The sequence below is a fragment of the Corylus avellana genome, chromosome 4 (assembly GCF_965113065.1).
Source record: "Corylus avellana chromosome 4, dhCorAvel1.hap1.2, whole genome shotgun sequence".
In the NCBI taxonomy this organism is placed as follows: Eukaryota; Viridiplantae; Streptophyta; class Magnoliopsida; order Fagales; family Betulaceae; genus Corylus; species Corylus avellana.
Window position 1 is genome coordinate 28,381,184 of NC_142493.1, and position 18,366 is coordinate 28,399,549.

Below are 18,366 nucleotides of genomic sequence, written 5' to 3' on the forward strand. Positions count from 1 at the left end.
TCTCTTGTAGAAGCCATTGATGCCACCAACATATCCAACTCATACTTCTTATCTTCATAATCATCTCGAAGTTTTTCCTCTTCACTTTTTGTTCTCCCTTGTGAAGAGTCACCACTCTCAGAAAAATTTGCCGATATTCTCAAACAGTTATTCAACAGGGGATCCTCTTGATCAAGATGTGGCATCTTGTCTTTGGTAGGCAATACGTAATAACTGTGAGTAACCCGTTGACACTTAGAGAAATCAGGCTTGACGTATAGGCAATCTGATTCTTCCAACCTTTTTCTTTTCTTTGTACCGCCAAGAAACCCATCAAACTCTTCCAGAAGCCATGGATGGCATTGAAGAATATCGGCAGCGAGAAGGCTCAAATCACTCTTCTCAATCTCTCCGGAAGAGTAAAGGTGACAATGGACCAATATCTCCCTCAACGCAGATTGACCCAAAACCTTGGCGATCTTCCTGAACAACAACTTCCCTCGGTCGTACGCATCCTTTAAGCCATGTTTTTCGATCGCCTGAAAGATTGAGGCAGTAGACTTCTCCTTCTCCTCCTCCTCCTTCACTATGGGATCCGACGCAAAGATGGAGAACCAATCAAGTAGATCCTGATGGCCCTCAAAAAGAGCACCGACCTTAATGCGAAGGAAGCCCATGTCCACTTTCCCATCTCCGTACAGTTTGATGGCTTGGAAGAATTTCACGTAGACACCATCCTCATGGCGGAAGCGGAGGTTCACCTCGTTCATCAAGTTCATGGCGTCCCTCAACCATGATTTTTCCATGACAGACTGATTACCGACAAAGTTGGTGGTGGGTACTGAGGCGTTGGTTTCTCCTTACTCAGACAAGTGCCAGGAGTTCTCCTTACTCTTTATTTATAGATTTCGCAAAAGACAAGTGCTGTGTGACGGCAATGCGCGTCAGGCGCCGGAATTGCCTTTAGTAACTAATTCACGCGTTTTCGAAATTATAAAACTTAAACTTAATTCTATTAAATTATTTTGTTAAATCTAATCAAAATTCTTAAAATACTAATATTTTTTTTAGGGTAATTATATAATAGAGGTGGGCCAGGTGGCGAGACAACCCTCTCTTCTGGAGCAGCGGCTCTGGCTTGCCTCCCAAACCCGACGCTACGAATACGAAGGCAAGAACGGCGAGCAATGGCGCTGCGGATGACAGCAGGGGGCGCTCGGTGACGAAAGGTTCGTGGGTCGATGCGGGTCGCCTCGGCGTGTGACTTCTGAGGTTTGGACTTCTTTTTGCGATGGAATTCTGAGTTTTTTTGGATTGACTGTTGGTTTGGAAGTGATTTGGGGTTGCGTTTTGATTAGTTTTATGCGGGAGAAATGAATGGGGTGAGTGAAACATAGAATTTTGGTTTGAATTCTTTGCAATTTGTTGTCTCTGCAGAGTGAGGCTGAGCAAGAATGTGGCTCATCAACATTCTCCGCGAATTTGGTACAAACTGGGTAGACCCATTTTCTTTTTGAGATATTGTATGATGTTAGTGGGAAAGGGAACACATTTCGTTGATTGGTTTTGCCCTTTTTGTATGGTTCTCTTTCAGTCCAGGGAACCACCTGATTCTCTCCCTCTTCATCTCTGCACCCCTGTTTTGATTTATTATTATTATTTTTTTTTTTGTTTTTTACTTTGTATATATATATATATATATATATATATATTGTTTTTATTTTTACAAGGGTAATTTCATAAAAAAAAAAAAAAAAAAAACCCAACTTTCTTCATCGTCTCAACATTGGCCTTTCATGCATCATTATTATTAATTCATTATCATTATATATATAATAGCGGAAGCATTCTGGGAGAATGCCTGGAATTCTGTCAAGTGGCAACTTTGAATAGTTAAACGGTGAGTTTAATGTTTTGTCTCTTTCTTCTTTCTTTTTCTTCTTTTCTTCCTCATTTCACACGCAACTACCCCACTCTCCCTCTTACTTTTCTCTTTCTTTCTTTCTTCGTTTCTTCCTTCCTTCTTCATGCCTCCTGCCTCACTCCTTCCCTCCCCCTCTTCTTCTCACCCACGGTCTCCCTCTTTCTTCTATTCTCTCACACTCGGTTTGGGTGTTGATTTTTGGGAGCTTTATGTTCTTAATCTTTTATTAAAAAAAACGGATATTCACGCGTAGAAATAGCAAAATATTATAGACACTTTTCAAGTTTACTGAACTTATCAAGCAAGTTTCTAAAAAAAATATTAATAAAGAAAGAAAAGTGCAACACCAAAGCATCTATTTAGTCAGAATTCAGAAAGGTACCGATGATTGATGAATCGCAAAAGAACTTTTTGGCGCTTTGTTTGGATTCACTTTATACTTTAAGCTCGAAATCTCTGTGCATACCTTTCTTCTTGACAGATACTAAAATTTAGCAAGGAAGTTGCTCAGGAAAAATTAAAAATAAAAAAATACCAAGCATCTATTAGTAAGCGCAACTACCCCACTCTCCCTCTTACTTTTCTCTTTCTTTTCTCTTTCTTTCTTTCTTTCTTTCTTCATGCCTCCTGCATCACTCCTTCCCTCCCCCTCTTCTTCTCACCCACGGTCTCCCTCTTTCTTACCTTCTCTCACGCCCGGTTTGGGTGTTGATTTTTGGGTTTTTTTTTTCTCAATCTTCTACACGCACATTCACGGTTTGGGTATTGATTTTTGTTTTTGTTTTTTTGTTTTTTGTTTTTTTTGTTTTAAAAATCACAAAAAAAAGAGGAATTCCCAACTTTGAATATTATCATTTTTTATTCTTCTTTGGAAAATGACACAGATTTATCATTTTAATTATTCTTCAGACTGCAATGAAGTAAGTCTCCTTTGATGAAGCTTTCTCAAATTTGTGTTCTGAAAGTAAGATTGGCAGAAATAAAGTAGACCACCGAAACGTTGGAGATCTTCAGAATTGTTGTGGCTATTCGCCCAAACTCTTAGTACGTTGCTTCATATGTACCAACATCATTTGTAAATATCAAACTCCTTTTGTATTGAACCTGTACTGGTCCAGTTTGTTGGTCCGCCAAGGCAAATTATTGCACAATATTGTGTCGTGAATGAGAGTCCGGTGAGTGAGAGAGATGAAGAGATAAAAAAAAACAATAATAATAAAAAAAATGAATAGTAGAGAAGTAGGGTGGGGCTGTGAAGAAAATGAGGAAATGAGAAAAAACAAGCATTATAAGATTAATTGCTATTAGCACAAAAATAAAATAAAATCAAAAAATATATATATATACTGACAAAAAAATAAAATACTCTATTAAATATGTATACAAATTACACAAATATAAAGATAAAAAAAAAAAAAGAAAAAAAAAATTAAAGCAAACAACAACAAAATAAACACAAAAATTACTAGGGATCAAGCGGGTGGAAGATGAGGTGATTGGAGGCTTAGGACCTTACATATGTTACAGACCAAATGTTCATTAATACGAAGAAAAAAAAAAAAAGTTGTTGCATAGCGGATGTGCTGCTCCAAGAGACTACTTCTGCAAAGAAAAAACTTAGTATGAGCATAATTATAGATATTTCGGATTGATGAGTTATCAAAAGGAATATTTATTTCAAATGAGGTACTTGACTAGAGTTTGGGCGAAAAGATGCATGACACTCCTGTACATTGACCCGGAGCTTTTCTTGCTGTTGCTGGAGACGGGTGGTAGTCTTCTCCATTTCTACCACCTTTACTCCCAGGTCCTTTCTAAACCTATCAGCCAACAATCTTTGATCCCGTGGAGTTAGTGAGTTACGAGGCCTATGGCCACCACCATAGCAGTCGAATCATGTAGCATAACATAATCATGAATGGTGATAGGATGATTGTGTGTGCGGACATGCGCATGCATGCATGTCTTATGGAGATATATGTGTGTGCCTTCGTGTATGTGATGCATGAAGACATGCATTTTTTTGAATTTCGTTGCACCTGACTGTCAACTTTTCTATGATATTCTGCCCTTTTCCTTTCTTTTTCTTGTCTGGTTCTGAGAAATTTGGCTCTGCTCTTGCAGCTTGGATATCAGGGCTTATCCAGACGCTGCTCTATGCTGATTTTTTCTACTATTACTTTCAGAGGTAAATGTTTGAATCTTGCTCAAGCTTTTCAAACATCTTTATATATGCTATTTATAACATACAACGGTGATCCCTTCTTAATGTCTTGCAGCTGGAAGAACAATGAGAAGCTCCAGTTACCAGCTTGATCATCTTTGACCATGGTTGTTAGGCTTAGGTTGCCGTTAGCATACATGAATATGTAATAACCTAGCTACTTACATACCCAAAAAAAAAAATGTAATAGCATATATTTGATTCTTATATATATATTTTTTCATGTGCTTCAGCTATCTTCTTAGATGTCTGATGATGTTCTGATTTTTACAGTAAATTGGGTAGCATGACATAATAAGATAAGAGGAATCAGAATAATCATTCACAGCTCACCAAAATTCAATATCCATAAAAAAATATAAAGAAATACGTATATAACATAGCCATTAGGCAGATAAAATTTTAATCTCTACAACCGAAATTAAATTCCTTGAGAATATTTGTTGAATGTAAAACACCTCGCCCACTCCTTCACTTCCTCTAGCTTTTGCTGAAGCCGTCGTACAATTACCGGCAAGGCATCTCTTGGATTCGCACGTAGGACGCGAAGAAACTCAATCCCCTGTTCGCCGTACAGATTCTCAATGCATCTCAAATGCATAGCACTCAAACCCTCTCCTCCAACTCGGATTGGATTCTCTGAATTCATGATGAGCTTCTCCGTAGCCTCTTTTGTAGAAGCCATTGATGCCACCAACATATCCAACTCATACTTCTTATCTTCATAGTCATCTCGAAGTTTTTCCTCTTCACTTTTTGTCCTCCCTCGTGAGGAGTCACCACTCCCAGGAAAATTTCCCCATATTTTCAAACAGTTATTCAACAGGCGATCTTCTTGATTAAGATGTGGCATCTGGTCTTTGGCAGGCAATACGTAATAACTGTGAGTAACCCGTTGACACTTAGAGAGATCAGGCTTGGCGTATAGGCAATCTGATTCTTCCGGCCTTTTTCTTTTTTTTGTACCGGGTGACTCGTTGGCCAAGTCAACGCCAAGAAACTCATGAAACTCTTCCAGAAGCCATGGACGACATTGAAGAACATCGGCCGCCAGAAGGCTTAAATCACTCTTCTCAATCTCTCCGAGAGTGTAAAGGTGACAATGGAGCAATATCTCCCTCAACACAGACCGTCCCAAAACCTTGGCGATCTTCCTGAACAACAAGTACCCTCGGTCAAACGCACCCTTTAAGCCATGTTTCTCGATCGCCTCAAACATCGAGGCAACAGACTTCTCCTCCTTCTCTATGGGATCCGACGCAAAGATCGAAAACTGATCAAGCAGATCCGGATGGCCTTCAAAAAGAGCACCGACATGACGGCGAAGGCAGTCCATGTCTACAAGCCCCTTATCGTACAGTTTGATGGCTTTGAAAAAGCACTTGAAGACACCATCCTCATGGCGGAAGCGGAGTTCCACGTCGTTCATGTAGTCCATGGCTTCCCTGAATGATGATTTTTCCATGACAGACAACATTCACCGATAACGTTAGGAGTGGGAAGTGGACTGAGGCGTTGGGTTGGGTTCTACTTTATTTATAGATTTGGCAAAAGAGAAGGCCATGAGGATCAGTAACTTTTCCGGGCTCCTACGCGTGACGGCAATGCCCGTTATGTTCCGGCTGCTTCGCCGCCTCAATTGCTTTGCTTTTTCGAGTCAAGTTAAACTTGCACGCGTTTTTCAAGCTCAATTCGATCTGTTATATATATATATACTAATATTAAGCTTAATTAATAGAAGTCCTAATACAACATAAAGAGTTTATAAATAACCAGAGATTTTGTATTGTACTGCCTTACTATAACACTAGTATAGGCTTTGTATTTAAAAGAATGTTAGGCTTACAAACAAATTTTATAGAAAAATTTGTACAAACTGATGTGGCACAACATGATTGGATATAAGATAAATTTAAATTTTGAAAAACCTAATCCCACCTCAGGTTGTAAAAGTTTTTCTGTAAAATTTGTTTGTAAGCCTAACACTCCTCTTGTATTTATAATAGAAGTTGTTACATGAGATAATATTTTACATATATAAAAATACATTTGAATTCTAAAATAGATAAACACATGTACTTAGACTCTAACTCCTCTGATACTTATCAGTTGTAGTTGTGTGATCTTTATCTTGAGGAACTTTATCTTGAATTTGAATTTGGAGATTATATTGAGACTTATCCTTAATACAACTGTATATATATATTCCTAATACAACATCACTATATACATTGCTACTAATGAGCGAATATAATATGAATTATAATCGTCTAAACCACCTTAAAATTCCTTTTGAGCTAAGCATGAAACTTAAGCTTGTAATCTCCATCCGTTCATCGATCTCTTCATTTGAGCTAGCACTTGATCTGCAAGTGTTGAGTACTTTGTAAAACTCTATAATTCTCAACTTTTATATATAGAATCCAAAATAAGCTTAATTTATATTAATCATTTAGTTGTTTGATTAACCATTTTCACGTCTCTATTAGTCAAACAAAACCAATTTCATCCTCTCAATTTTCTCAACAGAAAAAAAGAAGAAGAAGAAGAGAGTAGTGTTATTCTAATTCACACCCATTTCATATTGGTTGATGTGACGAGTTATAAGTGATTTTTGATTATATAAGTCACTTAAAAAAAACAAACAAAAAAAAAAAAACACACACAAACGTGTTAATCACTCAAAACACGTCATGTCAGTCAATATGAAATGAGTGTAGTTGTCAGCATATTTTACCCGTCATCCTTGATATCAGACTTCTCCTCCTTATCTGAAACAAAACCTTAAGAACCAATCGAGCAAGTCCTTGTGACCTGCAAAGAGAATATCCACCTCTTCTTTTCGATCTCCAAAGAGAAGATCAAAAAAATACAAGTTAAATCTTCAGCTCATGAATGCAACTTAACATACATACACACATACATACACACACATGATGCATGAGCCATGCATGAAATCACAAGAAAATTAATCTTAGATCTTAGCTAGGCCTTATCCTTCAGCTCATACAACTTACAACATGCACGCACATACAGGATGCATGAGCCATGAAATCACACCTTAATACACTTATATCCTTCAGTCCATTATGTATTTTCTTTCCTATGTTCAACATAAGAAATGGTTTAGTAGGTGGGGGTGTATTCTTTCACTTTTGAGAAATGAGACCTAGTACACTCTCATTTTATTCCACAAAGTGCCTATCAGATTTTGGATTTTTTTTTTTTTTTTTTTTCTCTTAACAACTGATGATTCAATGGTTAAGAGACACTGTCACGTCAATTTGGTAAAATAAGATGTGAGATGGGGTGTAGCATGAATAATACTAAAAACTATATTTTTATCTCTCAATTATCTCGTAAGTTTGGTGTGACACTCCTAGCTACCAAACATTTGGATCCCTCTTTTTTTTTTTTAAACAAACAAAAAATTTAAGAATTGACCGGAACTTAAAGAAATAATAATGCGAAAATAATAAAGTAAAATAATAAGATAGTGACACAAAGATATACGTGGTTCGGTCTATGACTTACGTCCACATGATAAAGTGTGATTATTATTCTTCAACTCCATGAATCATGATATAGTCTAACAGGAATTGCCTTTATTATGTGAAATAAAAATGTGAGAGTAATGCTATAAGGAGGACTTGAGTCATTATAAATATGATGTGATATCATGTAAATCATTGAATTTAAGATTATTATTATTATTAAATTTTGATTTATTAATAATTTTAAAAGTCAAATCACATTTTGAGAGAATTTAAAAAAGAAAATAAATCAATACAAATATACAAAATATCCTTTAAAATTTTAATAGCTTTGATTTGATTCCAACGATTTTAATAGCACCGAAGGATTACTGATTTTGAGTGTCCAACTCGCGGCTGTCCAATTAATCGGATCTCCAAGTTTGAATTGTTTTCTGTTTTCGAATCCATCCAAATATAATTTTTTAATTTTTTGTTTATATATTTATGATTGTAAAAACAATATAAAAAAACACACCCACGAAGCAAAACAATTGAAAAATAAATTAAAAAAAAAAAAAAAAAAAAAAAGTAAAGATAGATTTCATGTTGGACACGTCGGGCCAATAATAAAGTCTGTCAAAGAGTGAAACATGATCATGTTTGGTTTGTTTGAATTAGAGAGTATTCAGTTAGTTATATTTAAAGGGTATTTTTGTTTTTTTTACTTTTTAAAAGGATAAAAATACTCATCTAATATAATTAACGGAATATTTTCTCGACAAAAATCCTAATCCTAATTTGGGTAACTTTGGATCAAGCCGATTATTAAATTACAAAATAACTTAAAACTTTGGATCAAACCCATTATTAAATGAGAAATGTTTCAATCTAATAAAAATTTTATGTGTGGACTTTTATGGGCAAAATATGAACTAACATATTAAATTACAAATAAAACTAATAATATAAATAAAATTAAAAGATGAAATTATTTATTTTTCCTTTATGCGTCACACATCGTAAGTGTAGAGTGAAGGAATTCTCTTAAAATATTGAAGAACCAATTATATAAAAAATAAAAAATGGGTTTCTGGACCAATCCGACCCGTGACCCACCGCCAATCCGAACGTCAAATTCATCCACTCACTTCTTCCTCTTCAGTCACTGATAATAATTGAAGAGCCAAGTAGCATTTGAAGACGACAGAGGAAGCTGAATCTTGAAAACCACTTTCCAAATCCAATCACAATAATGAGAAGGTTTGTTGCTCTTCACTTTCTCCCAAACATTTCCTTTTGAAAATGAGTTTCTTATTTTCCATCGAAACAAACAGAGCTTTGTGATCGATTAAATCGTTGTTTCAGGCTAGGGCATCATCGCCAGCACGCGAAGCTAGGCGGAGCGGGAGGCGTGAAGGGAATGGTGGGGAGGCTGTCGATTGCGGTGGCGGTTCTCATGATCTGCACTATTTCGCTGATGCTTTCGTCCACGAACAGGGAAAATAGTGGATCCGGCTATCGTTCAGAGGTTAGTCTGCGTTGATGTCTTCTAGCGTTTTCGATTTGATTGTGAATTATTATTTTTTTGTTTTTTCTGTTTGGTTGCTGAGAAAATGTGGAAAATGAATGGAATTGGAATTCTTGATGCCGGATATCTGGTTATTTGAATTCCTGGAGAAATGAATCATTGTCTAACTTGATGGCTTCGTTAGCTTGTGGTTGATTTTTCATTGCTGTTTTTTTGAAGAATTGCAAGGTGAATTGATTGATAGGATCTTTATGGTTTATTAGCTTGAGAAATTGTTAATCTGAATTAGTGGGCTGATCAGAGTGAAATCGGCTACAATATCTAAAATTTTAGAAACAATGCCACCACTCTCGCTGTCATTCGAAGTTAGGTTTTATTTTTTAGTTTTTAAATAACATGTAGTTTGTGGAGTGCATCTGGATGACACATCACATTTCAGTGGCTTATAATTGTTTGATCATAGAGTATGGGATTACATTCATGGAACTGTTGGAAAAATCAGGCGCCAATACTACAAGTAGTGGCAATAAAAATTCTTCATGATTTCTTAAAATTGACAGTAAGATTTTTTTTTCTAGTGCTATTGACGATGATTGATGATCAATTTTCTTGTGAGGGTCTATGAAAAAAGTTTCATGTGAATTAAAAAAATTACCTTATGCTCTTGTTGGTAAAGCTTGTGCTCTCTCTCCCTTCTCATTTCTTTGACTCTCCCCTCTGTTCTTCATCCCCTATCTTCTCTACTCTTAATCTCTTTGTTTTTTTTTTCTCCAAAATCCCAATCCCTATCTTCTTTATATATCCTCATCTAATTTCTTACTTTCGTCTTATAAATTAGCTGTCACGAGTTTGCGTTCCATTCCTTTAATGCAATGCCATGTCTACTTTAAGCATTAAGTTAGATCATTTGGTCATCTCAAATTTTTTTTTGATAAGTCATTTGGTCATCTCAAATTGTTCTTAATCATGCTTCGAATCACCTAATAAGTTGGTCCAAGGTTTGCTTTCTGATTTGTGAGAGAGGGTTGGGGGTCCAAAACTTGATTCTATTTAATCGTGCTCTTTTGGGGAAATGGCTTTGGTACTATGTGCATGAGCTAAGCCTTGTGGGGAGTCGTATTGGATTCTAATTATGGCAGCTCATGGGGCAGGTGGTGTTCTATTCAGGTTCTTGGGTCATATGGAGTGAGTGTGGAAAACTATTAGGAGTTGGAGGGAGTTTTCTAGTCATACCAGATTTGAGGTGGGCGATGACTCTAAAATTAGATTTTGGCATGACAAGTGGTATGGGAATTAGGTCCTTAAAGGATATTTTCCCAGATTTGTATGGTATTGCTTGTGTGAAAGGTGTCTCCATGGCATATTATTTGGAGTTATCCAATGATTCCTTTTAATGGAATGTAAGCTTTATTAGAGATTCTCATGATTGGGAGATGGATGTCTTTGCTTCATTTTTTAACTTCTTGTTACTCCTTTATCAAAGATGCTCACACATGCCTGATTTATTTTCTTTTTTCAGGCCTTGCACAAGTATGGGTTTACCCTTCAGGGATGGGTACACGAAGTGGCCTTGCCTTGAGGGGTTCCCTTCATAAAAAAAAAAAAAAGGTGTTGCTTGAAAAGATTCTAACTAAATGAATAACCAGCTGATTTTGCCCTATGATAAAACAAAAACATCCACAGTGCACGTTATAATATGAAAAAAGAATTACTTAAGCTTGCATCAATCATGAAACAATTATGGTTGTTAGGGCTAATTAGTTCTGGCTGGTGTATTGGTGTGCACACCTCTGAGATTCATCAACAGATGCTTGTAGCATTGGAGGGCATATCTATGAGGAAGAGTAGGCTATGTTTGTAAGTTTGTTTTGGGGGTGTTTTTTGTTTTTGATTTGAAAAAGTGTTCTGGTATGACATATAGCTGCAAATTATTTTTATGTTTTGAAGAGTGTTTTGTGTTATGAGTTATTTGTTATTGTATTTGTCTTGAGAATGGAAAACAAAATATAGAAAACAAAAGTGGCAAACAAACATAGCCATAACTGGATTTCATGCCGAGCATATGGGTCCATGAGAATTTGGGTATTGTGATGTTATGTTCTCTGAACACAGCGATAAACACATGTTTTTACACACTGGAAATCTCTTCACACTCTTCCTCTGATAGGAGTTGATCATTATTATAACTCATTCAAAAATTTGATCCTTCATTTTATCCTGTTTCAAGCAGATCAAGTTAGATGAACTTTGGAGCAGTGCCGATTCTGGTGGTTGGAAGCCATCCTCTGCTCCACGATCTGATTGGCCCCGTACGTACTTTTTTTATTTTCTCAAAGAATGCTTTCCTATGATGACAAACTTCTGAATTTTATGCTAAACTTCTTTAGGTTTTAAGAGACTTCTGATTTTGAAATTTTGGCTTGTTCTTGTGCATTGTGGCAGCTCCTCCAGCTCCAAGTGAGAGTAGTGGCTATCTGCGTGTACGATGTAATGGTGGTCTGAACCAGCAACGTAGTGCGGTTTGCATCCTTTTCTTTGCTATGAACTTCATGGCACCTTTTTATTCTTGAGTGGATCCTTAAAGTTTTCTCATGGGGTGAAGCCAATAAATATCTACCTTCCATAATAGCTCTATTATTATGGTGTAAAACAACAAGAAAAAAAAGGGAAAGGAAGAAGTGAACAAAATGATTTTACATGATAAATGAGGCTGCTCAATTTTTATTACCTAGCTGGAATTTTATACATCTGCTTGAGCTAAATAAAGTCAGCATCAATATTTAGGTACTGCTTTATATGATGGAGGTGTTTTTTGCAAATTGATATATGCTCACTCTTTTGAATGCTTTAGATTTGTAATGCGGTTCTTGCTGCACGAATCATGAATGCTACCCTAGTGCTGCCTGAGTTGGACGCAAACTCCTTTTGGCATGATGAGAGGTATCTATTTTCAAATAGTTAAGTGATTTTTAATTGACACAATCTGTTTGACCTGATGTATTTGTTCTTATAATTTTCTTTGTGACTCATCAATTTTGTGAGTGAATGCTTTAGAAAATCTTGTTCATGCTGAGTATGTTTATCGGAAATAGGCTAATTATGGACATCAAACATGCATACAAGCCTACATGAACATAGATCAAACAAATTGATTCCTGAAAATTTTCCTAATCAACCTGCAACTATTGCAATTTAATCTAAAGAGCACATGTATGAATCCATTTGCATTTGACTAATTGACAAATTGGAGAAGCTAAGGCCATTGCATTAAAGTCTCTTGTGTGCTTACGAATATGAGCACTTAACAAGAAATCAGAAGGATAAATGATTAGTATATCTAAAAGATGGGAATTTACAGCTTCAAAAAAGATTCAACCCATATCAGTGACATGAACTTTTTACTCTGAGAGTCCTTAGTAGTGAAATAATATCTGCTACTTCGATATATTTTTTTACAGAAAGGCTCCACTTATCAAAAATTTTTTTTTACAGAAATATGCATATATGGTGAGACATACTTGAAATTATTGTTAATGCTGTGAAAAGCTGAATTAGAGTGTGAAACAAATAAGGATAAGAGAATGATTCAATTAATTATTTTCTTGTATAAATAACTGTCAGTTAGCCAAGAATCACCAGGAAACAAGGAAAAACACTGATCACTTTTGAATGGCAAAATGCTTATTTAGAAGCAAAGGCTGAAGCTGAATTTTTTTGAGAATAGGATGGAATAAGCTGAGAAATCAAATGTTAAGACTTTTGGAGGCCTTATGAAGGCTTATTTGGGGAAACCTGTAGCTTAAATTGTGGAATCCTTGTGCAGTGTGTGCTCATGCTTTGAAACCTCTCTTATGCTTTAAGGTGCAGCTCTTATTTACTAACCGTATACATTCAAGTTATGAGAGTTTAGGGGTAGCAAACAGGTGGATCAAGACAGAATTTTTTCTATTAAGTAATTCAATCATAATAGAAAAGCACATAGGGGGTGCAATCCTAGTATACAAGAGAATCTCCCGAGGTTTACATATAATCTTTTTATGTAAAATTCTTGTTGTAAAGGGCGAGAGAATTTGCAATCAGTTTCCTTCAGAACTTGAAAGCAGTCAGATAAGGATCATTGTATGATCTACAACAATTTTCTCTTGTATTTCCCTTTATTTGAGATGGTACCAAGCCAACTAGAAAGAAACTTCTCTCATTTGACTAATTGATCCCTTATTTAACCTTTTGTCGAAGTGTGTTTTCTCACTCTGATGTAGTTGGTGTATTTCATGAGATTTAATAACTCATAATATTTTTACTCTATGCAGTGGTTTCTATGGTATCTATGATGTTGAAAATTTTATCAATACATTGAGGTTTGATGTACGGATTGTTGAACGTATACCAGAAATTCGAAAAAATGGGAAAACCAAAAAGATTAAAGCCTTTCAGGTGGAACTTCAGCATTTTCTTCACATCCACGAGCAGAATTCATTTGAAATTATTTAATGATACTTGAAATGTTAACTCTCTCTTTTTCCATTTTTTCCCTTGACTTGCTTAGATTCGTCCGCCTAGAGATGCTCCTATCAGTTGGTATACTACAGTTGCTCTGGAGAAGATGAAGGAACATGGTGCTATTTATCTCACTCCCTTTTCACATCGTTTGGCTGAAGAAATTGACAATGCTGAGTACCAAAGATTGAGGTGCAGAGTTAATTATCATGCTCTAAGATTCAAACCACATATTATGAAGTTAAGTCAATCTATAGTTGACAAGCTCCGCTCACAAGGTCACTTCATGTCTATACATCTTCGTTTCGAGATGGATATGCTGGCATTTGCTGGGTACGTAACCTGATTTTCTATGATGTTTGGATAGATTTATATATGACTGTCAGACTGCGTATGCAAGGGGTTCAGGATCACATAATAAATGATTGATTTAATTGCCTACTGTAAGGGCCATGTTTGTATTTTTTTTTTGCTTAGGAGACAACAGTTATTATAGTAAGGGTGAAATATTATAATAATTAAAAAAAAAAAAAAAAACTAATTGGTACATTCTATTCCTCAACCATTAAGATTCGTATAAGAATTTCTCATTTATTTATGGGGCTAGTTATGTCAACAATCCTATCTATATATAATAGTTTTATGCTATCTTGATGAGAAATAGGGTGTAATTGAGCCAAGTCGTTCACGAGTGGTTCGGTCAAAGCTTGGTCAACAGTTCGGCTTGGTTCATTCTTAAAATTAAAAAAGAAAAAAAAAATTACTCTCAAGCTACAACTGAACTAACCCCCCCTTAACCCTTGCCCTTTATTGAATAGAAAAAAAAAAAAAAAAAAAAAAAAAAGAACTTGAGAACCTTATGCTCGGCTTGTCATCATGTGAGCCTGGCTCGGCAAATGACTTTCCATCCTAGATCTGAGATGGAGACCTGACTGTGTTGCAGTGTTACTGATGGGGGTTAAGGTAAATATATGGAAGCTTAAGTAAAACATATTGAAGAATTATGGGGTGTCATATGTAACACATATAGTCATACTGTTGTGGGTCTTTTATTACTTATTTCCTACAAGAATTATGCGACCTTTTTTTATGGTTATGATTGCTGTTACTTTTTTTTTTTGTCACGTCTGACTATTTTTTTAATCTTCCTATAACAGTCTCGCTTTGTATTCTTTTTCTTTCTTAATATTTGGGGTGGGTGATGTCTATCCATATAGCAATAGGCCACAAATCCAATGAGACTCGCTGCTTGTCCTACTTCATCATTTGCTAAAGCTTGTAACTTAGTGATTTGAGGTTTGGGTTGCAATTAAATACTTTCTGGACCTTTAAAGTGTTGCAATTTGGATAAAAATAAAATGCTGGATTAGTGGGGGATGCAGGCCTACCATAAAAAGATGTTGAACTTAAACCTTCTAGAAGCGTTGAAACAGAGTGTCCATTCGTTAAGACTTATCTGGGGTAAAGTTTGGTGGACCCCTTTTATACATAATTTGATGGTTATCCTCTGGTACCTTTACTGGATAAAATTCCTCTCTTTCAAGATTTTCCTTTGGTGTGCTTCATCATTGCGGATTTGAATAAAATTGTATTCAGCAGTAAATGAATTTGGATTTTACCAATATTTGGAAGAGAATACTGTTGGCCTCTAACATTGGGTGTCATATCTAGGTGCCTAGATATATTTAACTCTGCAGAGAAAAATATATTGAAGAAGTATCGGAAGGAAAATTTTGCGCCGAAAGTACTCAATTATGATGAAAGGAGAGCCATTGGGAAATGCCCATTAACTCCGGAAGAGGTGATCTTCTTTCTTGTCATTATCCTCATCAGTTGCTGGAAAAATAATTCTTCTTAAACTTCCAGTTCAAAGCTCGTCAAGGTTAAGAAGATTTATATATCATTAAAAAAAAAGGTTAAGAAGATTGATACATTGCTTAGTCCAGGAATGACTATGACCTCAGTTTGGTGTCTTGTGATATTTTCCTGATTAATTTTCCTAATACAGCAATGACCGTCCGTGTATTAATATTATGATGTCTCTTGTTGCTGTAGGTTGGTCTTATTCTAAGTGCGATGGGGTTTGATAATTCTACTAAAATATACCTGGCAGCTGGTGAACTTTTTGGTGGGGATCGATTCATGAAACCATTTCGGACGCTTTTCCCTCAACTCGAGAACCATAGTTCTGTGGAACATACAGATGAGCTGGTTGAGAACACTAGGGGACTGTTGGGGTCTGCTGTTGATTACATGGTTTGTCTCCTCTCTGACATTTTTATGCCGACATATGATGGCCCAAGCAACTTTGCAAACAATCTCCTTGGACATCGTCTTTACTATGGCTTCCGAACTACAATCAGACCTGACAGGAAGGCTCTTGCTCCTATCTTCATTGATCGGGAGAATGGGCGGACAGCAGGTTTTGACAAAGCTGTTAGGAAAGTCATGCTCAAAACAAAATTTGGTGGACCCCACAAGCGGGTCTCACCAGAGTCTTTCTATACAAATTCTTGGCCTGAATGTTTCTGCCAAACTTCACCACAGAATCCTGCTGACAAATGTCCACCAGATGATGTTCTGCAAATTCTGAGCAGCCGCTTAAAGAGCGAAGAGACCGATGACTTGAGGTCATTGACATCATTAAATTTGTCTATATCTGAGGCAGAAAGATAAGAAATTTGGTTCAAGCTTCTAGCTATTGGTTATTCTAACTCCTCAGAAATGAACCCCCATGATCCATATTAAAAAGGAATGGGGTTTCCTCAACCATATTCACCGGTAATCTCTATATCTGAGAAATGCCTTTTTTGTGTAGCTCCATAGTGATTCAGCTAGCGTTCTTGAATGCTAAACTTGCAGATTTGTGAATATGCTTCATAACTTTTGTTGATATTATAGGCCATAAATGATGACTTAAGAATGGGAGAGAGAAATAAGAGAGATTGTTGACGAACTTTAAGAAAAGGATGGGTTAAGATTTGTAAACAGTTTGCAAAATATTATCAATCATAAAAGGTGTTGTACAAATTGTCAATGAGAAAGATATATGCTGTGTAGATTCATTTTTTTTTTTCATATGAAGGGCTTCTAAAGTAAACTGTGAAGTTGATATGAAAAAAGAAACAATTAATCATGGTTTAGATATATCAATATTCCTACCTGAGAGGAAAGTAAAAAGAAACAAGAGAAAGGAAAATAGAAAATAAAAATGATGATATAGATAATGTTGGGAGGGACGGATCAGGTCAGATAAAAATATTGTCCATATTAAGAAGAATGACTGCTTCTAGCATTATCATTCCTTTTGACTGGTTGCTCAAAACTTATTTTGTGTATTGTTCTCAAGATCGATACAGTCTACCCTTGCTGGAATACTTTCAGTTACATAAATTTGTTAATTTTCTCATCATGGTTATATGTGCCACTTTGATCTGTTGTCACTTGATATTTTTTTCTTTCCCTTCAATCAACTGTTGATCAAACACATCATGTCCATATATATATAGACTCTGGATGATGAATCCGATGTTTGCATCTTTTTACTGCTTTCTCCATCCTGATGCAGTGATGCATAATGTAATCTATCTCTCTCTCTCTCTCTCTTACACATTTTTATTTTCTTACCTTGGCTTTCAGGCTTTTGATTAAGTTTTTTCTGTGCTATATTATTTTCAGTTCTGATGTTTAATTTTAGTTTTTATTATGTTAGTTTCTTTTCTTTTTAGTCCATGAGAAGTGCCACCGCCCAGAAATTGCATCGATGTAGCTTACCATGCTTTTCTTTTCATTTCCTTGATTCTTCATCTTCTTCTTCACTCTTATTTCTGTCTTTTGCAATCTGTAACAAAAGTCTAGGTGGTAATGAATACAATTTCAGCTGGCGCCCCTTTTATCTGATCATTTTAAGTTGATGGTTTTTCAGTTATTCTTTTGCTGGCATCGTGTTTCCTGGGGTATATACGGACAAAGAAGGCAGGTTCAATTCCTTTGTGTTGTGGCTGGAGCACATGTGAATTCGAGTGAGTCAAAATTTTGTTTTGACTTGTGAACTAAAATTTTATGCTAATCGTATGATATCTGGTTGACTTATCTTGCATCATTATATTTATGCCCAGAAGGGAAAAACAATGTATCACGGATCTTAATTTAACAAGATATCTGTTGAGGCCTGGTTTGACCAATATATAGTGTAGGTTATGTTTTGTCGTCGCGTCATTTCTGGTGTTAGATGTATATTATATTAACGGGGCTGGTCTAAAGCAATCTTTTCAAAAGTTGATTTGCCTTTTAAAATTATTTTTAGATTTGAAATGAATCACTGTTGGATCTAAGGTGAAATATGAAATAACTTTGACTTAAAATGTCAGCATTTTCTAGGCTTTAAAGCATGGTGTCCTATTCAATTTAGACCTCACTGTTTTGAGCGTTGTTACTACAACTCTGGAGCTCTTAAAAAATATTCCTATGTAATGTTCGATTTTGTTTTTTTGTGTAAAGTTGAAAATTTTTTATTTTTTATTTTTTGGAAATTAAAAGAATTGAGAAAGGGATTTTTTTTTTCTTGCCTGATTTCGGGGTGGCAAGAATTCGGGGTAGCCAAACACCTCCAAGACTCCAAGACAAGGTTTACAAGCGAACAATTTTTATAATATTCTCGGGCTTATTTGTTCAATTTCACAAGTACCAACTCCTTAATTGGGCTCTCAATTACAAAAATGGATTACAAGTAATAACT

The 18,366-nt window shown here is 35.7% G+C and overlaps 1 protein-coding gene and 1 long non-coding RNA gene across 2 annotated transcripts; both read left to right on the plus strand.

Moving 5' to 3' along the window:
- The first annotated feature begins 1,086 nt into the window (after positions 1-1,086).
- Positions 1,087-4,302, plus strand: LOC132177853 (uncharacterized). The gene is made up of 5 exons (XR_009439802.2): positions 1,087-1,251; positions 1,417-1,464; positions 2,813-2,947; positions 4,028-4,091; positions 4,183-4,302. It is a non-coding gene; the product is annotated as an uncharacterized LOC132177853 (long non-coding RNA).
- Positions 4,303-8,725: 4,423 nt separating this feature from the next.
- LOC132177382 (O-fucosyltransferase family protein) lies at positions 8,726-17,833 on the plus strand. Its single transcript, XM_059589669.2, has 10 exons — positions 8,726-8,863; positions 8,969-9,131; positions 11,362-11,440; positions 11,574-11,650; positions 11,983-12,071; positions 13,442-13,565; positions 13,678-13,961; positions 15,300-15,429; positions 15,684-16,409; positions 17,554-17,833. Exons 1-9 carry the CDS (start codon positions 8,856-8,858, stop codon positions 16,302-16,304), a joined length of 1,575 nt encoding a protein of 524 aa, XP_059445652.2. The 5' UTR covers positions 8,726-8,855; the 3' UTR covers positions 16,305-16,409; positions 17,554-17,833.
- Positions 17,834-18,366: the final 533 nt, after the last annotated feature.

Excerpts from the sequence above, each read along its gene's own strand:
- LOC132177382 (XM_059589669.2), top strand. Across the intron at positions 11,441-11,573 it reads TCCACGATCTGATTGGCCCC|CTCCTCCAGCTCCAAGTGAG; the intron begins GTACGTACTTTT and ends GCATTGTGGCAG. Across the intron at positions 12,072-13,441 it reads TCCTTTTGGCATGATGAGAG|TGGTTTCTATGGTATCTATG; the intron begins GTATCTATTTTC and ends TACTCTATGCAG.